The 14,035-nt window shown below is 63.9% G+C and overlaps 5 protein-coding genes across 5 annotated transcripts in view; 3 read left to right on the forward strand and 2 right to left on the reverse strand.

Moving 5' to 3' along the window:
• Positions 1-2,197: 2,197 nt before the first annotated feature.
• Positions 2,198-3,080, reverse strand: EMIHUDRAFT_247523 (hypothetical protein; the record flags this gene model as incomplete). The annotated part of the gene is made up of 3 exons (XM_005764637.1): positions 2,198-2,339; positions 2,500-2,642; positions 2,772-3,080. The coding sequence occupies 3 exons, from the start codon at positions 3,078-3,080 to the stop codon at positions 2,198-2,200; spliced, it is 594 nt and encodes a 197-aa protein (XP_005764694.1).
• Positions 3,081-4,937: 1,857 nt separating this feature from the next.
• EMIHUDRAFT_120154 (hypothetical protein) lies at positions 4,938-7,722 on the forward strand (the record flags this gene model as incomplete). Its single annotated transcript, XM_005764638.1, has 4 exons — positions 4,938-4,955; positions 5,021-5,269; positions 5,336-5,461; positions 6,949-7,722. 4 exons carry the CDS (start codon positions 4,938-4,940, stop codon positions 7,720-7,722), a joined length of 1,167 nt encoding a protein of 388 aa, XP_005764695.1.
• A 2,393-nt stretch (positions 7,723-10,115) lies between these two features.
• EMIHUDRAFT_247527 (hypothetical protein) lies at positions 10,116-11,151 on the reverse strand (the record flags this gene model as incomplete). Its single annotated transcript, XM_005764639.1, has 2 exons — positions 10,116-10,176; positions 10,670-11,151. 2 exons carry the CDS (start codon positions 11,149-11,151, stop codon positions 10,116-10,118), a joined length of 543 nt encoding a protein of 180 aa, XP_005764696.1.
• A 458-nt stretch (positions 11,152-11,609) lies between these two features.
• On the forward strand, positions 11,610-12,954 carry EMIHUDRAFT_459688 (hypothetical protein). Its single transcript, XM_005764640.1, has 3 exons — positions 11,610-11,766; positions 11,836-12,470; positions 12,577-12,954. The coding sequence occupies exons 1-3, from the start codon at positions 11,664-11,666 to the stop codon at positions 12,793-12,795; spliced, it is 957 nt and encodes a 318-aa protein (XP_005764697.1). The 5' UTR covers positions 11,610-11,663; the 3' UTR covers positions 12,796-12,954.
• A 727-nt stretch (positions 12,955-13,681) lies between these two features.
• Positions 13,682-14,035, forward strand: part of EMIHUDRAFT_120156 (hypothetical protein) — a gene marked incomplete at both ends in the record, with an annotated part of 18,258 nt that continues 17,904 nt past the window's right edge. The window contains one exon of the mRNA XM_005764641.1: positions 13,682-13,729. Coding sequence (XP_005764698.1) covers positions 13,682-13,729 — 48 coding nt within the window. The remainder of the gene's footprint in view (positions 13,730-14,035) is intronic.

The following is a 14,035-nucleotide window of genomic DNA, read 5'->3' on the forward strand; positions in this document are numbered from 1 at the left end:
CGCAGCAGGCCGGTGACGGCGGGGCAGAGGCCAGAGGGCGGCGGCTGCGGCTGCGCTGCCGCCGGCCTCGTCTCGTGCACGTACACCAGCTGGCCGCGGTAAAAGGGAGACGCCTACCGTGAGTCCGCAAGCCACCGTCATGCCGCCCGTCCCCTCGGCTGGCCGCCCGTCCCGTCCGACGGCTGGCCGCGGGCGGAGGGGAGGGGAGGAGGGGAGGGGCCTGCAGCTGCGCCAGGAAGGCGTCGGCGCGAGAGCGCCTCGCCGGTCGCGCCGCCTCGTCCCGACCGGCTAGCGGCTCCTCCTCCGCCGCCGCTGCCGTCGCCGCCGCTGCTGCCGCCGCCGCGGGCCCCTCTGCCGGCAGCTCCTGTTCCGGAAGCTCCTGCTCCCGCCCCTGCTCCCGCCCCTCCGCCCTCGGCCGCCCCTCCGCCCACCCCTCGCCGATGGAGCCGGTGCCGCGACGGAGCGGCTTTGGCGGCGGCGAAGGCAGCCCCGTCAGCAGCCGCGGCTCGGAGTGCTTGGACGAGCGGCGGGGAGAGGCCGCCTCCCGCGCCTCCGTGGACGGGACGAACCCTCCGTGGCTCGCAGCCGCCGCATCACTGCCGCCGCCCTGCGGCGCCGGCTCGCCCGACACGTCCACGGCGCAGCCGGCGGGCAGCGGCGCAAGCGAGATGGTGGCCGCACCGCCGCCCGCCTGGGCCGGGAGGGCGGCGAGCAGCGAGCGGAAGTGGCGCAGCCGGCTCTTGACGCCCGCCGCGGAGAGGCGGCGCGCGTCACGCAGCACGAGCTCCGGCTCGACTCTGCCGCCCGCCGCGTGAGGACGGAGGCCGATGGAGTTGTCCAGCCCGACCATCCTCCTCAGGTCGTCGAGGGAGAGCGTCGCGCCCTGAGCTGCGACCGCCGAGCGAAGCACCGAATACGTGCACACCGCGCCCTTTGGGGCGAGGAACGAGGCGACGAGCAGCGTCGATGCATAGAGCGCTGAGAGAGACTCGAGGTCGTCGGAGAGCGGCGGCGACTCGGCGGGCGCTCGGCGCCGCTTCTTGCTGGACATGGGCGAGCGGGAAGCCCCGGCGATACACACAAAAGCAAGCTGCTATTCACAGCCTTGTTAGGGCGGCACCTAACAAGGCCCAGAGCCATCCTTTGCCTCTGCGGGCCGTACGTCTTGGTCAGCGTCGGAAGCGCGCTTTGGCGCGGATTTGCCCATATCGTTGGGCGCACGGAGGGAAGGAGAGGTGGGCTCCTGCCCGAGAAGGTCGCGGGACCTGCGCAGAGCTCGCTCTGCGTGATGCCGCTCGAGCTTGGGCGTGCACGCAAGAGGTCACGCGCAAGCAAAGTGGCCGCCGCATGCAGCCTCCACACGTTTGCTGTTCACATAAACGCACAACCCCGGGCCCGAAATCGCACAGAGACAGTGACAGAGACAGTCACGCAACACGGGGTCCCAGGGAAGGCGAGCAAAACCCTTATCACGCGCGCTAGACGCCGACTCGGAGGCCGCACCGGTCAGGCGCACAGCCGGAGAGAGAGGGAGGCGCTCAATGTCAATCGCCGCACGCGGCGAGCGCCTCCAAGCTCCATCATCTCCGCCTCATACAAAAGAAGTTTTCCACATCCCTCGCACTACGCACAACACCGGGCACGGGACTGGCGCGCACTGGCACTAACACACCGGTACGACCTTCGTACACCGTTTTACGACTAACTCCCTCGCACAGACACTGGGCACGCGGGCACGGGCTGGCGCGCTGGCACGAACGCAGGAAACAAGAATTCGAAACAAGTTCGCACCATTGCGCATTGCTCACCGATCTGCTGTCCGCGCGCACTCGCTCGCCGCCTTGCGGCCAGAAGCCTGCGCTTCTTGTCCTCGGCCTCAGTCCGGCGCCCTCTGCCTTGAGCACGTCGAGCACACGCGCTGCAGCAGGGCCGGGTCGGCGCCGGCGGGCAGGAGAGGTACCGGACTCGGGCGCGCCGTCAAAGCCTGCCAGCGTAAACAGCTCCTCGGCGCCCTTGCACGAGCAGCCCTTGGCCGCGCCCGAGATGCGGATCTTCCGGAACGTGGGCTCGCCTGTGGCTAGCACGTTGCCCGACATCTGACGGTTGCGACACAAGCTTCACGGTCGTGCCTGCCGTTGAGCTCGAGCTTCCTCGCGGCCGCCGGGAGAGGCCCTTCAGTGTCGAGACTGCGGGGCCGCTAGCCTCCCACCCTCCCTCCTCCCTCCTCCAGCGTCACCGCCAAGGCGCCTCGCACCGAATTGAAGCAGCAGAGCCTACGCCCCGCCCCGAGCGCCTCACGCAGATCCGCCACCGTGATGGCCTCCTCCCGCAGCACCCCTCTCGAGATCAGCTGCTCCGGGCGGGGCGCGGGCGCGTCGTGAGGGGCCGAGAGCAGCGGCGCGGGGCCGGGGCGAGGGGCTGGGGCGAGAGAGCGGGGAGCGCGCCTCCGCGCGCATCACGCCGCCGAGGAGCCCACACGAGAGCGGCGGTGTGATCCACCCGCCGCCCGCCGCCTCGAGCCCGACGTTTGTGATGGACGTCTCCGTCACCTGCCCGAGCTCGTTGTGCATCAGCACGTCAAAGATCTCGCCGCCGACGGCGGCACGCTCGCGCGCCGCGTCGTAGGCCGCGCGGGCGGTCGTCTTGTGGCGGAGGCAGGGGTCGTCGCGCGGGGTGGGCGCCGGGTCCAGCCGAAGAAGCAGCACCTGAGGCGTTCCGGTGGTGTGTGGACTACGCTCGGTGGCCAGCGAAAGCGGAGGTGCCTGGCGCACCCGGTCGTCACTCGTCGGCGGAGCCATGACGGCGGCGGGATGGGAGAGCACCCCAGCCAGCGCGTAGCGCTCGACGCGCAGCGAGCCGTCGCGCGCGGCAAGCAGACGGACACGGCTCGCGCCACCGGGCGGCCACGCGGCAGCCTCGGCGTGAAGCCGCGCCGCTATCTTCTCCGGCGCGGGCAGCGTGAAGCCGAGCGCGTAGCCGGAGAGGAGGAGCCGGTCGAGGTGCCCACTCAGAAGGTAGTAGCCCTCGGAGGGCGTGTGCAGCAGCGTTTCGAGGAGCTGAGCGTCGCACTTGTCGCACATCACTCGTTGGCTGGCTCCCGGTGATCGCCGAGTGACGAGGGTGTGGAGCGTGCCCTCCCACACGCGACCGGACTCCACACGCACTGCCCGCTAAAAGTCGAACCCACGGAGAGAGACTGGGTTCGTGGGTAACCCAGTACCACTCGCCGTGCCGCGGAGATCTGGAGAACTACCAACTGTGGTGCCCGCCCTCCACCCACCTCCCCGCGCGGGGCCGCTCCGGGGCGACCCGGGAGCCCTCCAGATCTCCCCAGATTACTATCCTTCAATCCCTCCAGATCGTAATATCTCCACTGCTGTCTTAAGGTCCGACAAGTTCGGCACCGGGCACCGCCTCGGGATACAAAATGCGCCTGCGGCGGACCCTTAGAGTACAGTCGACAGATCACATATCACCTACCGCGAGCCGTCCCGAGCATGAGCAATGGACCCAGAACACACCAGTGAGGGAGGGCGAGACGATCGAGCCCATGGCCGGTAGATGCCGATCCGCGAATCACGTTGGGCGCCGGAATCCCCGTTATAGCATGAGAGGATGTCCGCACCAGCGGCGCGGTGACTGCGAGTGGAGCATGCGCGAGCGTGTACCGCTGGACTGGTCCGCCTCCTTATTCGGAATACCCCGAATCGGTAACAGCGTATTCGTCCTGGCACACGCGACCGTGAATGTTGTCCTCGTCGCCGTCGCAGTACACGCACATGTTTTGCCCCCAGGCGTTTTGGCCGCCGCATTGGTGTCCGCTGCTGCCGCCGTCGCGGCCTGATGTTCCCTCGCAAGGCCTGAACATTGTCGTTCTCCCCCCACCGGTGGTGATTCTCATCCTGTCGATACACGTATTCGATCGACACTGGATTCTGACGTCCCAAAATGGGTGAGATGGACCACTTGCAGGTGGCTGGCTCATCAAGCGGCAGTTTTTGCAGTCGAAGCCGCAGTTGACGGTTTTGGACCCTCCCTTCCAACCCTTTGATCCGACGACAACCGCGCCTCTGCATGTTTTTCTGTCGCAGCTCCCGGCGGCCGGCGGTGGCGGTGTTGCCGGCGGAAACGGCGGCGGCTCCGGTGGCGCCTTGAACTCATTCGGGCAGGCCGTGCCATCAAATTTCTCGATGACAAAGACGTCGATCTCACGCAGCGCGATCTGGCGGCCCGTGCCCGGCAGGGTCACGACGACATAGCGGGCAAAGCCGTAGCACCTCAGCGAGATGGGGGTGTCCCCCGTCCCGAGTTGACTATGGGCGAAACCCTTGCGGCACGCCACCTACCGTTGCTGTAGCCTTGCGTTTGTGCCCCGTCCGTGCCGCGTCCTGAGAGAGAGAGCAATGTTTTAGTTAGCAATACCAAATTATGTGTGAGTGTTTAGAGTTTTTGTGTTGCGTCCTGTGCCCGCAAGTTCATTATCAATAAAAAGGATATGCCGTCAGTGTCGTCCCCTCCTTAGGTTCAGGACGGTCCGCCTTCTTTGATCGAGTTTCCTGTGGAAATCTTTAAAATGCGTCTTGTCCTTTCGCCTGCGGAAACGACCAGGGACCCCTAGATGTTACCCCGGAAGCTCCGACGAGTTGCCACCTCCAGTGCAGCTCGGACCTGCGCACCTGCCCGCCCGCCCTACGCGCCCAAGCACATCGGCCCGCACCCCACAGGGCGAAGACTGTCTCACGCCGGCAAGCGAGACTCCAACGCCGGCCAAGAAGGTGGGCAAGGACACGGTCTTCGGCGACAGCGTCGAACACGAGGTGTTCTCCCCGCTCCCGGCCGCACACCCCACCCACCGCCCTGACCCCGCACCGTTCCATCAGCACACGGTCGAGTGCACCGTCGAGCCGAGCACCGGCGTCTGCTATGTCGAACCCGGCATGGACAAGACCGGACGGGTTCGAAACCCCTCTCGCCCAGCGCCCTCCCGCGCGGGGCTCATCCTGACTCCCCATATCGCTAGGACGAGCTCAACACGAAGCTCTTCAAGGTCCTCGACTCGCACGAAGAGATTCATCCAAAGATGACGCCGTTCGACCGCGCCAAGATGAAGGCTATCATCTTCCAGGGCAGGACGACTGGACGCGACATCAAGCACGCCAACCTGTACTACGAGGGCACCGAGGGCTGGACCAACGTCCACTACTACCGCAAGCACTTCATCACCACTCCCAAGTACCTCTGCAAGGCGCGCGCGCTTGCCAGCAGCCGCGTCACCAGCCACTGCCTTCCCGCCACCCACAATGAGATATCATGACCTCCCACCCTCTGCTTGCAGCGGCTCGCTGAGGTGGTGAAGGTGGTCCCCGGCTTCAATGAGGAGGTCGCGGTCACGCACGAGGGCGGCGCCATCGAGACTGAGCCAACGACGCGGGACGAGATCATGGAGATGGAGATCACGATGGTGCTCCCCTTCCAGCCTCAGTCGCATGTCTCCCGCAGCCGCGAGCGAGCACGCTCTAAGAGGCAGCATCGCGCATTTAAAGTACACACCTGGGGGCCTTGCGTTTGTTTCATAACGTCGAAGTGAATCTCTGCTGCACTTGGGGTGGGACGACGGGGGTAGACCGTGCTGTTGCTGTGAACAGCTGGGGCACGCGCCTTATCTGGCCCGGCCCCTTGGGGACTTGCGGCTCGGGTGCGACCTCTAACCGCGGGTCGCAGACCGTGCTCTCGGTGTCCGATGACATGGCGCCTCTTCACGATCAGCACGCCAGTCTGTTCACACCTCTCTTCTGTTCACTTCACGGAGTGACAGGGGTTCGTTACCCAGTTTAAGGAAGGCTTCAAGAAAACACACACACAGAAAAACACCCTCATTTACAAACGACCGGAGCCAGCGCGCTTGTGGCTTCCACTCACAAGCACGCTTTTCCACGTCTCCGTCCCCGCTCTACCTAAGGCTTGCCGCTCGAATCAATGGCGGTGGGGACGGAGGTGTCGCCTCCGTCCCCGCCGTGGAGGCAGCGCCTCTCTCCCCGCTCGACCTATAGCGGTCGGCGGACTCGAGTTCGAGTGGGGACGGCGGCTCATATTGCTAAATATAAAATTCCCCCACCCGGGTGGGGGAACATAAAAATACCTAAGGGTGCTGTGCGGGTGTGAATACGAGAGCGCTGCACTGAGAACGAGCAGCTCACCCCCTCAGTGGCTAGCTGGTGTACGCGGCGCGTTCCTGCTGTACATCCTAGCCGCTGCACAAAGGCTTCAAGAAAACACACACACAGAAAAACACCCTCATTTACAAACGACCGGAGCCAGCGCGCTTGTGGCTTCCACTCACAAGCACGCTTTTCCACGTCTCCGTCCCCGCTCTACCTAAGGCTTGCCGCTCGAATCAATGGCGGTGGGGACGGAGGTGTCGCCTCCGTCCCCGCCGTGGAGGCAGCGCCTCTCTCCCCGCTCGACCTATAGCGGTCGGCGGACTCGAGTTCGAGTGGGGACGGCGGCTCATATTGCTAAATATAAAATTCCCCCACCCGGGTGGGGGAACATAAAAATACCTAAGGGTGCTGTGCGGGTGTGAATACGAGAGCGCTGCACTGAGAACGAGCAGAATCTTGGAGCACTTGGAGCCGGTCCGGAGTTCTTTTCTTCAAGTCCATGGAGGCCTCGGTGGCGCTCACGTCGGTCATCTTCCTCGCGGCTGCTGCCGACGCCGCTCTGCTGCCGCCGCCACTCGCCGCCTCGCTGCAAGCAAGACGGGCCTGCGTTCGCAGAGCATCGCCGGTCAAGGCGTCTTCAACGCCCGCCAGAGCTGCCTCCGACAGCAACGCAGATGGTGAGAGGCCTCCCACAAATCCGATGCCGGCATACTCGCCACTAAACAGCTCATCAAAAGCCTCAGACATGCGCACGACCCGCATCACCGAGTTGACGTGCGCCCCTCAGGCGATGGCCTCGCAGACTCACCGAGTTGACGTGCGCCCCTCAGGCGGCGGCGAGGCCGTCGCTCCCGGCGCTGCTGCGAGTGCCTCCGATAGCAGCGCCCTCGTCACTGCCGCCGACGCCGCTGCGGTCGGGAACCTGGTGGAGGACGACGAGTGGCTCGGCCTTGCGATGGAGATGGCCATCCTCGTCCGCGTCGCTGTTCGCGAGGAGGCGAAGAAGCAGATCCGCGGCTTCACCAGCAAGGACGACTACAAGATCGGCGACCTGTCCAAAGAGATTGACGCTCGCGTCAAGGCGGAGGTGGCGCGGCTGCGAGACAAGGACGAGTACGAGCTGGGCGACCTCTCCGTCGCCCTCGATCAGCTGACCAAGGAGCAGGTCTGCAAGCTCACCGGCAAGAGCGAGTACGCGGCGGGCGACCTATCAGTCGAGATCGACGGCCGCGTCAAGAGCGCCGTGGCAGCCTTCTGCGGAAAGGAGGAGTACACTACGGGCGATCTCACGCGCGAGATAGACCGGCGCGCAAAGTCGGCCGTGGCGGACTTCACGGGGAAGGAGCAGTATACCTTCGGCGACATCAGCCGCGAGCTCGAGAGCCGCAGGGCGGCGTGGGTGCAGGAGTTCACGGGCAAGTCCGACTACCAGTTCGGCGACCTGACCAAGACCTTCGTCTCAAACTTCACCGGGAAGGGGGAGTACCAGTTTGGTGACATCACCAAGAGGGTGGGGCAGATGCTGTTTGGAAACAAGCAGGTGAAGAAGGAGAAGCAGTGAGGCCTGCGTGTGCTCTTGAGTCTTGTCTCTTTACGCGGTCTGCACCGCCGCATTCCTCGTCGACTACCTGGCGTGCTCCGCCCGCTCCACCTCGCCCCACAGCGAGGTGCATGGCCGCTTCGTCGCGCAAATTATGTGTGAGTGTTAGAGTTTTTGTGTTGCGTCCTGTGCCCGCAAGTTCTTATCAATAAAAAGGATATGCCGTCAGTGTCGTCCCCTCCTTAGGTTCAGGACGGTCCGCCTTCTTTGATCGAGTTTCCTGTGGAAATCTTTGCGCCGTCCGTGACATCCAACAAGTCGGACTCCCCGCGCCCAAGTCCGACCAAATGCCCAAGCCCCAAGTCCATGCGGTAGAGCGCACCCAGAGCTCACGCCGACCCGTTGCCCTTGCCCACAGGCATGCTCTTCTCCCTCGCCCTGTCGCTAGCTCTTCCGGCTCCAACTCCGACGCCGATGCCAATCCCCGCTTTGCAAAGCATCGAGCGCTTGCTCGCGGAGGCCCAAGGTGAGGTCCAGACAGCAGCTATGGAGGTGGTTGAGCTGAAGCAGCATGTGCACGACCTCCAGGAGCAGCTTCGCGACTCCGCTTGCTCTCCATCTCCACCACCGCCCTCTCCGCCACTGCCATCTCCGCCACCGCCCAGCCCGCCACCACCATCACCGCCGCCACCATCGCCGACGCCCGCGCCCCCCCCTCCAGCGCCTCCCCCGCCACTATCGCCGCCTCCCTCATCACCGGCGGTGTGTCCGTTTGTTGCCGGCTGCACTCGCTCAAGGCTCGAGGGAGGCTGCCACAGCAACGGTCCTCAATGCAGGCTGTGCGACGACCAACATGAGGAAGACAAGTGTTTCAACGACATTCCTCAAGGCATCATTCGTTATCCGGAATATGGGTTTCTCCAACAGTCGAGCTTCATCTTTTACAACTTTCATTGCGACCAACCTCGAACCTCCAATGGCGGACCGCTGCCCAAGGTCGCACCGTTCACCGCCGGCCAGATATATACGATCGTCATGCACAACATCGGCAGTGCCTGCAACTGGGAACGCCGTTTCGACTGCAACGACCGCGGCGATGAGAGCTGGGTCGTCGGAGACTACCAGTACGCGGAGAGGTGTTACAGTCATGGAGGGTGTTCTCTGTGGCTTGACTGGACCAGTGGCACCTTTAGCGCCACCACATCACTGAGGCTCTCGAACATGACCTTCGATGGGCACCCGGCGCATTTCCCGCCGTGGTTTAAGTTCTGGACGGGATATGTCGGGAGTTTTGGCGTGCTCACTGAGGTGAGGGCGAAGTGCTAAGCGGCCGTTGGAAGCGACCGTGGTGGTGCTATGCAGGAAAGCCGCAGCGCCGGCAAGACACGAAGAAGACCAACCCAAAGTGCCGCGCCAACCTGGGACCGCGCTCCGCGGCCGGATAGACCTACGTGCCCTGCTGTGCAATAGTGTACATAGACCCGGGCTTGCGTCCGGGGCAGTAGAGTAAGGGGTGAAGCCCCAGAGACCCCCGGTGCGATCGCGCGGACCCCTTGGAGCCCCCCCCCCCCCTGGTGCGTGCGCACTTTGTGGTTCGAAGAAGACACATTCACACGCACAATCACATGTCACATGTACATGTTGTTGTTGTGTGCACACAGCGGCGTAACCACCATGGTAACCACGTGAGATTTATTCTACGCCATTCGCGCGGGCCCGAATCCTTTATACTGGGGGCGCGGGCCCCGCCCGCGCCCGGCCAGGTTCGAGGTATGGATAAACCAGACACCACTATGTTATATCATAGGATATAACATACTGAGATACCAGGCTCTTCCCTGGCATATCAGCTATCAAGAAAACGTCTGACTTCTAGGAGGATGAGCTCTGTATTCTGCTTTTTCGCCACATCCCACAGAAAACATCCGGGCCATGGGAATATCGGTCCAGACGCTCTGGGTTCTGGTTTTTCGAGGTGTGAACGATCTCCCCGGAGGGGTCATTCCGGCGGAATGACCCCTCATTAACTCATCGGATTCCGAATGGGTCGAACGGGAGTACTAAGACAGCAGCATGTTCTGGGTGGGAGGAACCCTTGGGGGGAACGCGGCGGTCTGGTTTCTGGTTTCTGGTTTTTCGATATAGCAAGGGTTTTATGGAAATATCGCGCGATCTGGTTTCTGGTTTTTGCTCCGAAAGCGAGGTTGGCGACGCGCCGCGCTGCCACGCACTTTTGTGGCTCACGGGGTCCGCCAGGCTGCCGCGATCCCGAGCGGAAACGCCGTGGCAGCCAACATGGCTGCCTTGTGCATCGGACGCCGACCGGCGGGGACATGGGGCAGAGGTCCTCACAGCCCCCTGCCAAGGCAGAGAGAGGCAGACGTCCTCACACCAGCACATTGATATGATTCCCATTACCTCCTCCGAATCACGAGGCCAGGCTGAAACACGAATGACAAATCGCGGCAGCCAGGCCTACGCGAGATATCCACAGCACCGCAGAGAGTCAGTCACTTAAGAGTTAAGTGTGAGGACCTCTCGCACATGAGGACCTCTCGCCCCAGCCAGCGCTTGTGAGGACCTCTCTGTCTCGACGTCCCTCTGCTTGCTTGCTGGTGCTGCCGCGCTTGTCTCCGGGAGGGTGGCACTGTGAGGGTGGCACTGTGTGCACGTGCGAGCGCACGTAGTAAGATGGAGAGCGAGTGCGTCGATCAAAGCGAAAGCAGACGCCGGGCTGAGAAGGGGACGATGCAGGCTGAGGGAGGGTGTAGAGGATGTAGAGTGTAGAGCGCTGTAGAGCTGTAGAGATGGAGAGCGCTGTAGAGCTGTAGAGCTCTACATCCGCCGCGGGACGAGGCGGGTGCGTTGTAGAGCGATGTAGAGGCGCTCTACAACGTGAAATCTCTACAACAAACTCTACATCCGCATCAGCGGCGAACGCGGAGTTACGTGAGTCGTCCGAGAAGACCGCGGTGACTCGGAGCCAAACGCTGGCCGGAACGGGGCGTCCTTGAGCCGGCCGTTTGACGCCATGCAGATCTCGGCCTCAGCCGCCCAGAGGAGCGCTGGCGGTGGGAATTGGCTCGCGACAGCCTCCCAGCTCTTGGCCGGCGTGGGCCATGCGGTGGAGCAGAGCTTCTCGTAGGCCTCTTGCGCGGCGGAGACGCGGACACCGCGCTGGCGTTCGATCAGCATCGCAACCCGGCTCAGCTGAGGCCGCCGCTCGGCTAGGAGCACCAGCGCTCGGTGCCAGAGGTGAATGCCGCGCCTCACACCCTGACCGCCACGCTGAAGCTCACCCTCACGCGCCACGGCTGCCTCCGCCTCCCGCTGCGCGGCGAGCTGCGCCGCCAGCCGCGCCGCGCCGCTGTCGAACGAGGCCGCCGCAAGCGCTTCCCGTTCACGCCCAGCGCGCTCCACGAATGCGGTCGGCCCCTCGGCGACGGCCATGCCCGGTCGAGTTTTCCGTTACAATAGACCCTTCCCCCACCCCGACACTCGAGAGAGAAGTAAACTCTAGCGCACCGTTGCCTACCTGGATGGATACGACACTGCGACACCCACAGGGAGTCAAGGATCCGCATCAGCTCTCTCATCGTTCTAAAAGAAAGAAAACACCGCGAAACGAGGGATGGGAGGAGAACAGGAGGGTCCCCACCTGCACGGGCAGGATTTTGGAAGGACATGGGGGTCTCCTGCTCGTGACAAGGGACAGCGACAGGCTCGCAGCGCGGTGCAGTCGCTTAGGCGGCTCCCGTGGTGTACCTGTGTTAGTGCCAGTGCTGCGCGCCAGTCCCGTGCCCAGCGTCGTGCAATTTATAAAATTCTTCTCACGCGCTTTGCCTGTTGAGTGAATCGTGTGTGCGAGGCGGTCGAAAATTCTTCTAAACGCCAGGGCCTCGCCGAAGGGGGGCACATGGCGGCGCCGCTGCGCAGCATACTCTGCCGCAGCTCCCGCCCGCATGCCGACCCGTGGTGATTCGAGAGGCACGCTCCTACGCCGGACAACAACGGGTCTGCCCATCTTCGAGCCGCCTGGTGAGGCGGATGACCTCGAAGAACTCGGTAAAGCCGCGCCGCGAGCCGTACACTCTTCCGTGCACTGCCTCACCCGCGTGTGCCGCTCGCCTGCAGACCTTCCGAAGCTCCTCTTAGTCGGCAGCGCCTTCTACACCGGCCTGAACTGCTGCACCTACCCTCTCGCAGTCATAAAGACGAGGATGCAGGCGAGTGCGGTGAGCATGGGCTCGCTCGAGGCGGCCGGCGAGCTGTGGCGCATCTCTGGCATCCGAGGCTTCTACGCGGGCATCGGTCCTGTGCTGCTCGGTGCGCTGCCCGCTCGGGCGGGCTACATCACCGCGCTCGAGGGAACCAAGGCCTTCTGGCAGGCGCGTGCCGAAGCGGCAGGCGTGACGGGGCCGACGGCCGCCGCAGCGAGCAACGGCGCGGCCGGCTTCGGCGCGGTGCTAGCGAGCCAGACGATCTACACGCCCTGCGACGTGGTGACGCAGCGGGTGATGGTTGCGAGCGGGTCGGGCGGCGCTGCGGCGGCGGACGCCTCTGCAGCCCACGTGGTGCGAGACATCTGGAGCACCTCTGGCTGGTCTGGCTTTTACCGCGGGTTTGGCGTGACGCTGATCGCCTACCTGCCGGGCGGGTCGGTCTGGTGGGCGGCGTACGGCGGCGCGCGCTCCGCGGCGAGCGGGCAGCAGCTGATGCCGGATCTAGCCGAGCTTGCTCTCGCCGCGACGTGGGCATCACTGTGGACGGTGCGATCACAGAATGAAGCTAGTCTAGCGGGCTGTGGACGGTGCGAGAGGCGGTGGCGCGCACCTTGGCTGCGATGCGCTTCAGCGCTGCGGCCGCTGCGGGTAGGTTGCGGTGACGAGTCCGCTCGACGTGCTCAAGACGCGCGTGCAGCTCGCGCCGAGCAGGGTAGCGCCGCCCGTGCTCACCATTGGGAGGGAGCTGCTGCGGAGCGAGGGCTTTGCTGGGCTATACCGCGGCTTCCTCCCGCGCTGGAGCCAGGCCTCCATCTTCAGCGGCTCCGTCATCTCCCTGTACGAGCACCTCAAGCGCATCTGCAAGAAGTAGACGGCGGCACGTGCCCCCTGCTCTCGTCGACCCTCTCCCTCCACGTACCACGAGGCCCTGCACTGGTCCTGCTGTGTGGAGTGTGCGCAAAACATGGCGCAAAAACAGACGGAGCAGAATTGTGTGTGTAGTCTGTAGACTTAACGTCGTCACATCCTCACAAGTCACCCGCCGAAAAGTCTCCCACTCGCGCCCTCCCCAAACCTAATCCTCTCTCTATTTACATACATAAACCTGAGTGATGTGCGTTTGCCCTCAGGCGCGCTCTAAATCAACTAACAAGAGCCGTGACCGACAGCGTCCAGCGGACAGGGAACACACACACACCGTGTAAATAAATAAAACGGACACCTCTACTAGGAGATGGGTAAAAAGGAACAGGTCCCCGCCCTGCGGTCTTTGTGCAGGGTTCTTTGTGGGTGTGGTCGGCGACTAGCCGGGGTCGTCCTCCCGATGGGGGACTAGCACTAGCCGTCTTCCACATGCGACATGGTCCCTCGGGTCCCTGCTGCTCCTAATCTCTTCGTACATCCTCCTGCTGATCTGTGTGGTATGCACTGCGTACTATATTGTTTCTCTGGTACACAGAATCATGCACACATACATGCAAAATCAAGGCCAAGAGGCAAGCGTGAAGCGAGGAGCGAGGTGCAGGTTCGGGCTCGAGCGCGCGACACCGACATGGCGCGCGCCGCGGCGCCACCGCGCCCCCCTTTGCGGAGGGCGCTTTAGCAGTGGGCGCCGCCTAAATCTCGCGCGGTACACACGACCAACGACGCAGAGAAAAGCATCCATTGCCGCACAGTCATAGCTCCCCCAGTAGCCGCGCTAGCTTCAGCACGTCGGAATCGGCCATGAGTAGGTCTGCTTTCGTTGCGGGGCGGCCATGCTTCTCGCAAAAGGCAGCCCGCCACGCCTCGAGCTCGGCGGCCTTGTCAGCTTTGAAGCTGCTCGACGGCGGGCACTCCGGCTCGACGAGCTGCCGGGTAGATGCTGCACGCTCCGCGCCACCCTCGAGTTGACCGTCCAGTCGCGAGCCGCGGCCTCGCCCTGCCGGGAAGCGGGTGTCAAAGCAAACGGTACCCGCGCCTTCGTCGAAGGTCCATAGGCCAAGTAGCCCAGAGTCTCGTCCCCGTGCCGGGAGTGCACCCTGCCCCGCCTGGACCTCGCTAAGCAGAAGCGGCCGCGACCACAGCGCAGCCTGGTCGAAGCTTCCGTGGAAGCCGCCTCGGCTCGGCGA

Source organism: Emiliania huxleyi (assembly GCF_000372725.1).
Source record: "Emiliania huxleyi CCMP1516 unplaced genomic scaffold EMIHUscaffold_585, whole genome shotgun sequence".
NCBI classification, from domain to species: domain Eukaryota; phylum Haptophyta; order Isochrysidales; family Noelaerhabdaceae; genus Emiliania; species Emiliania huxleyi.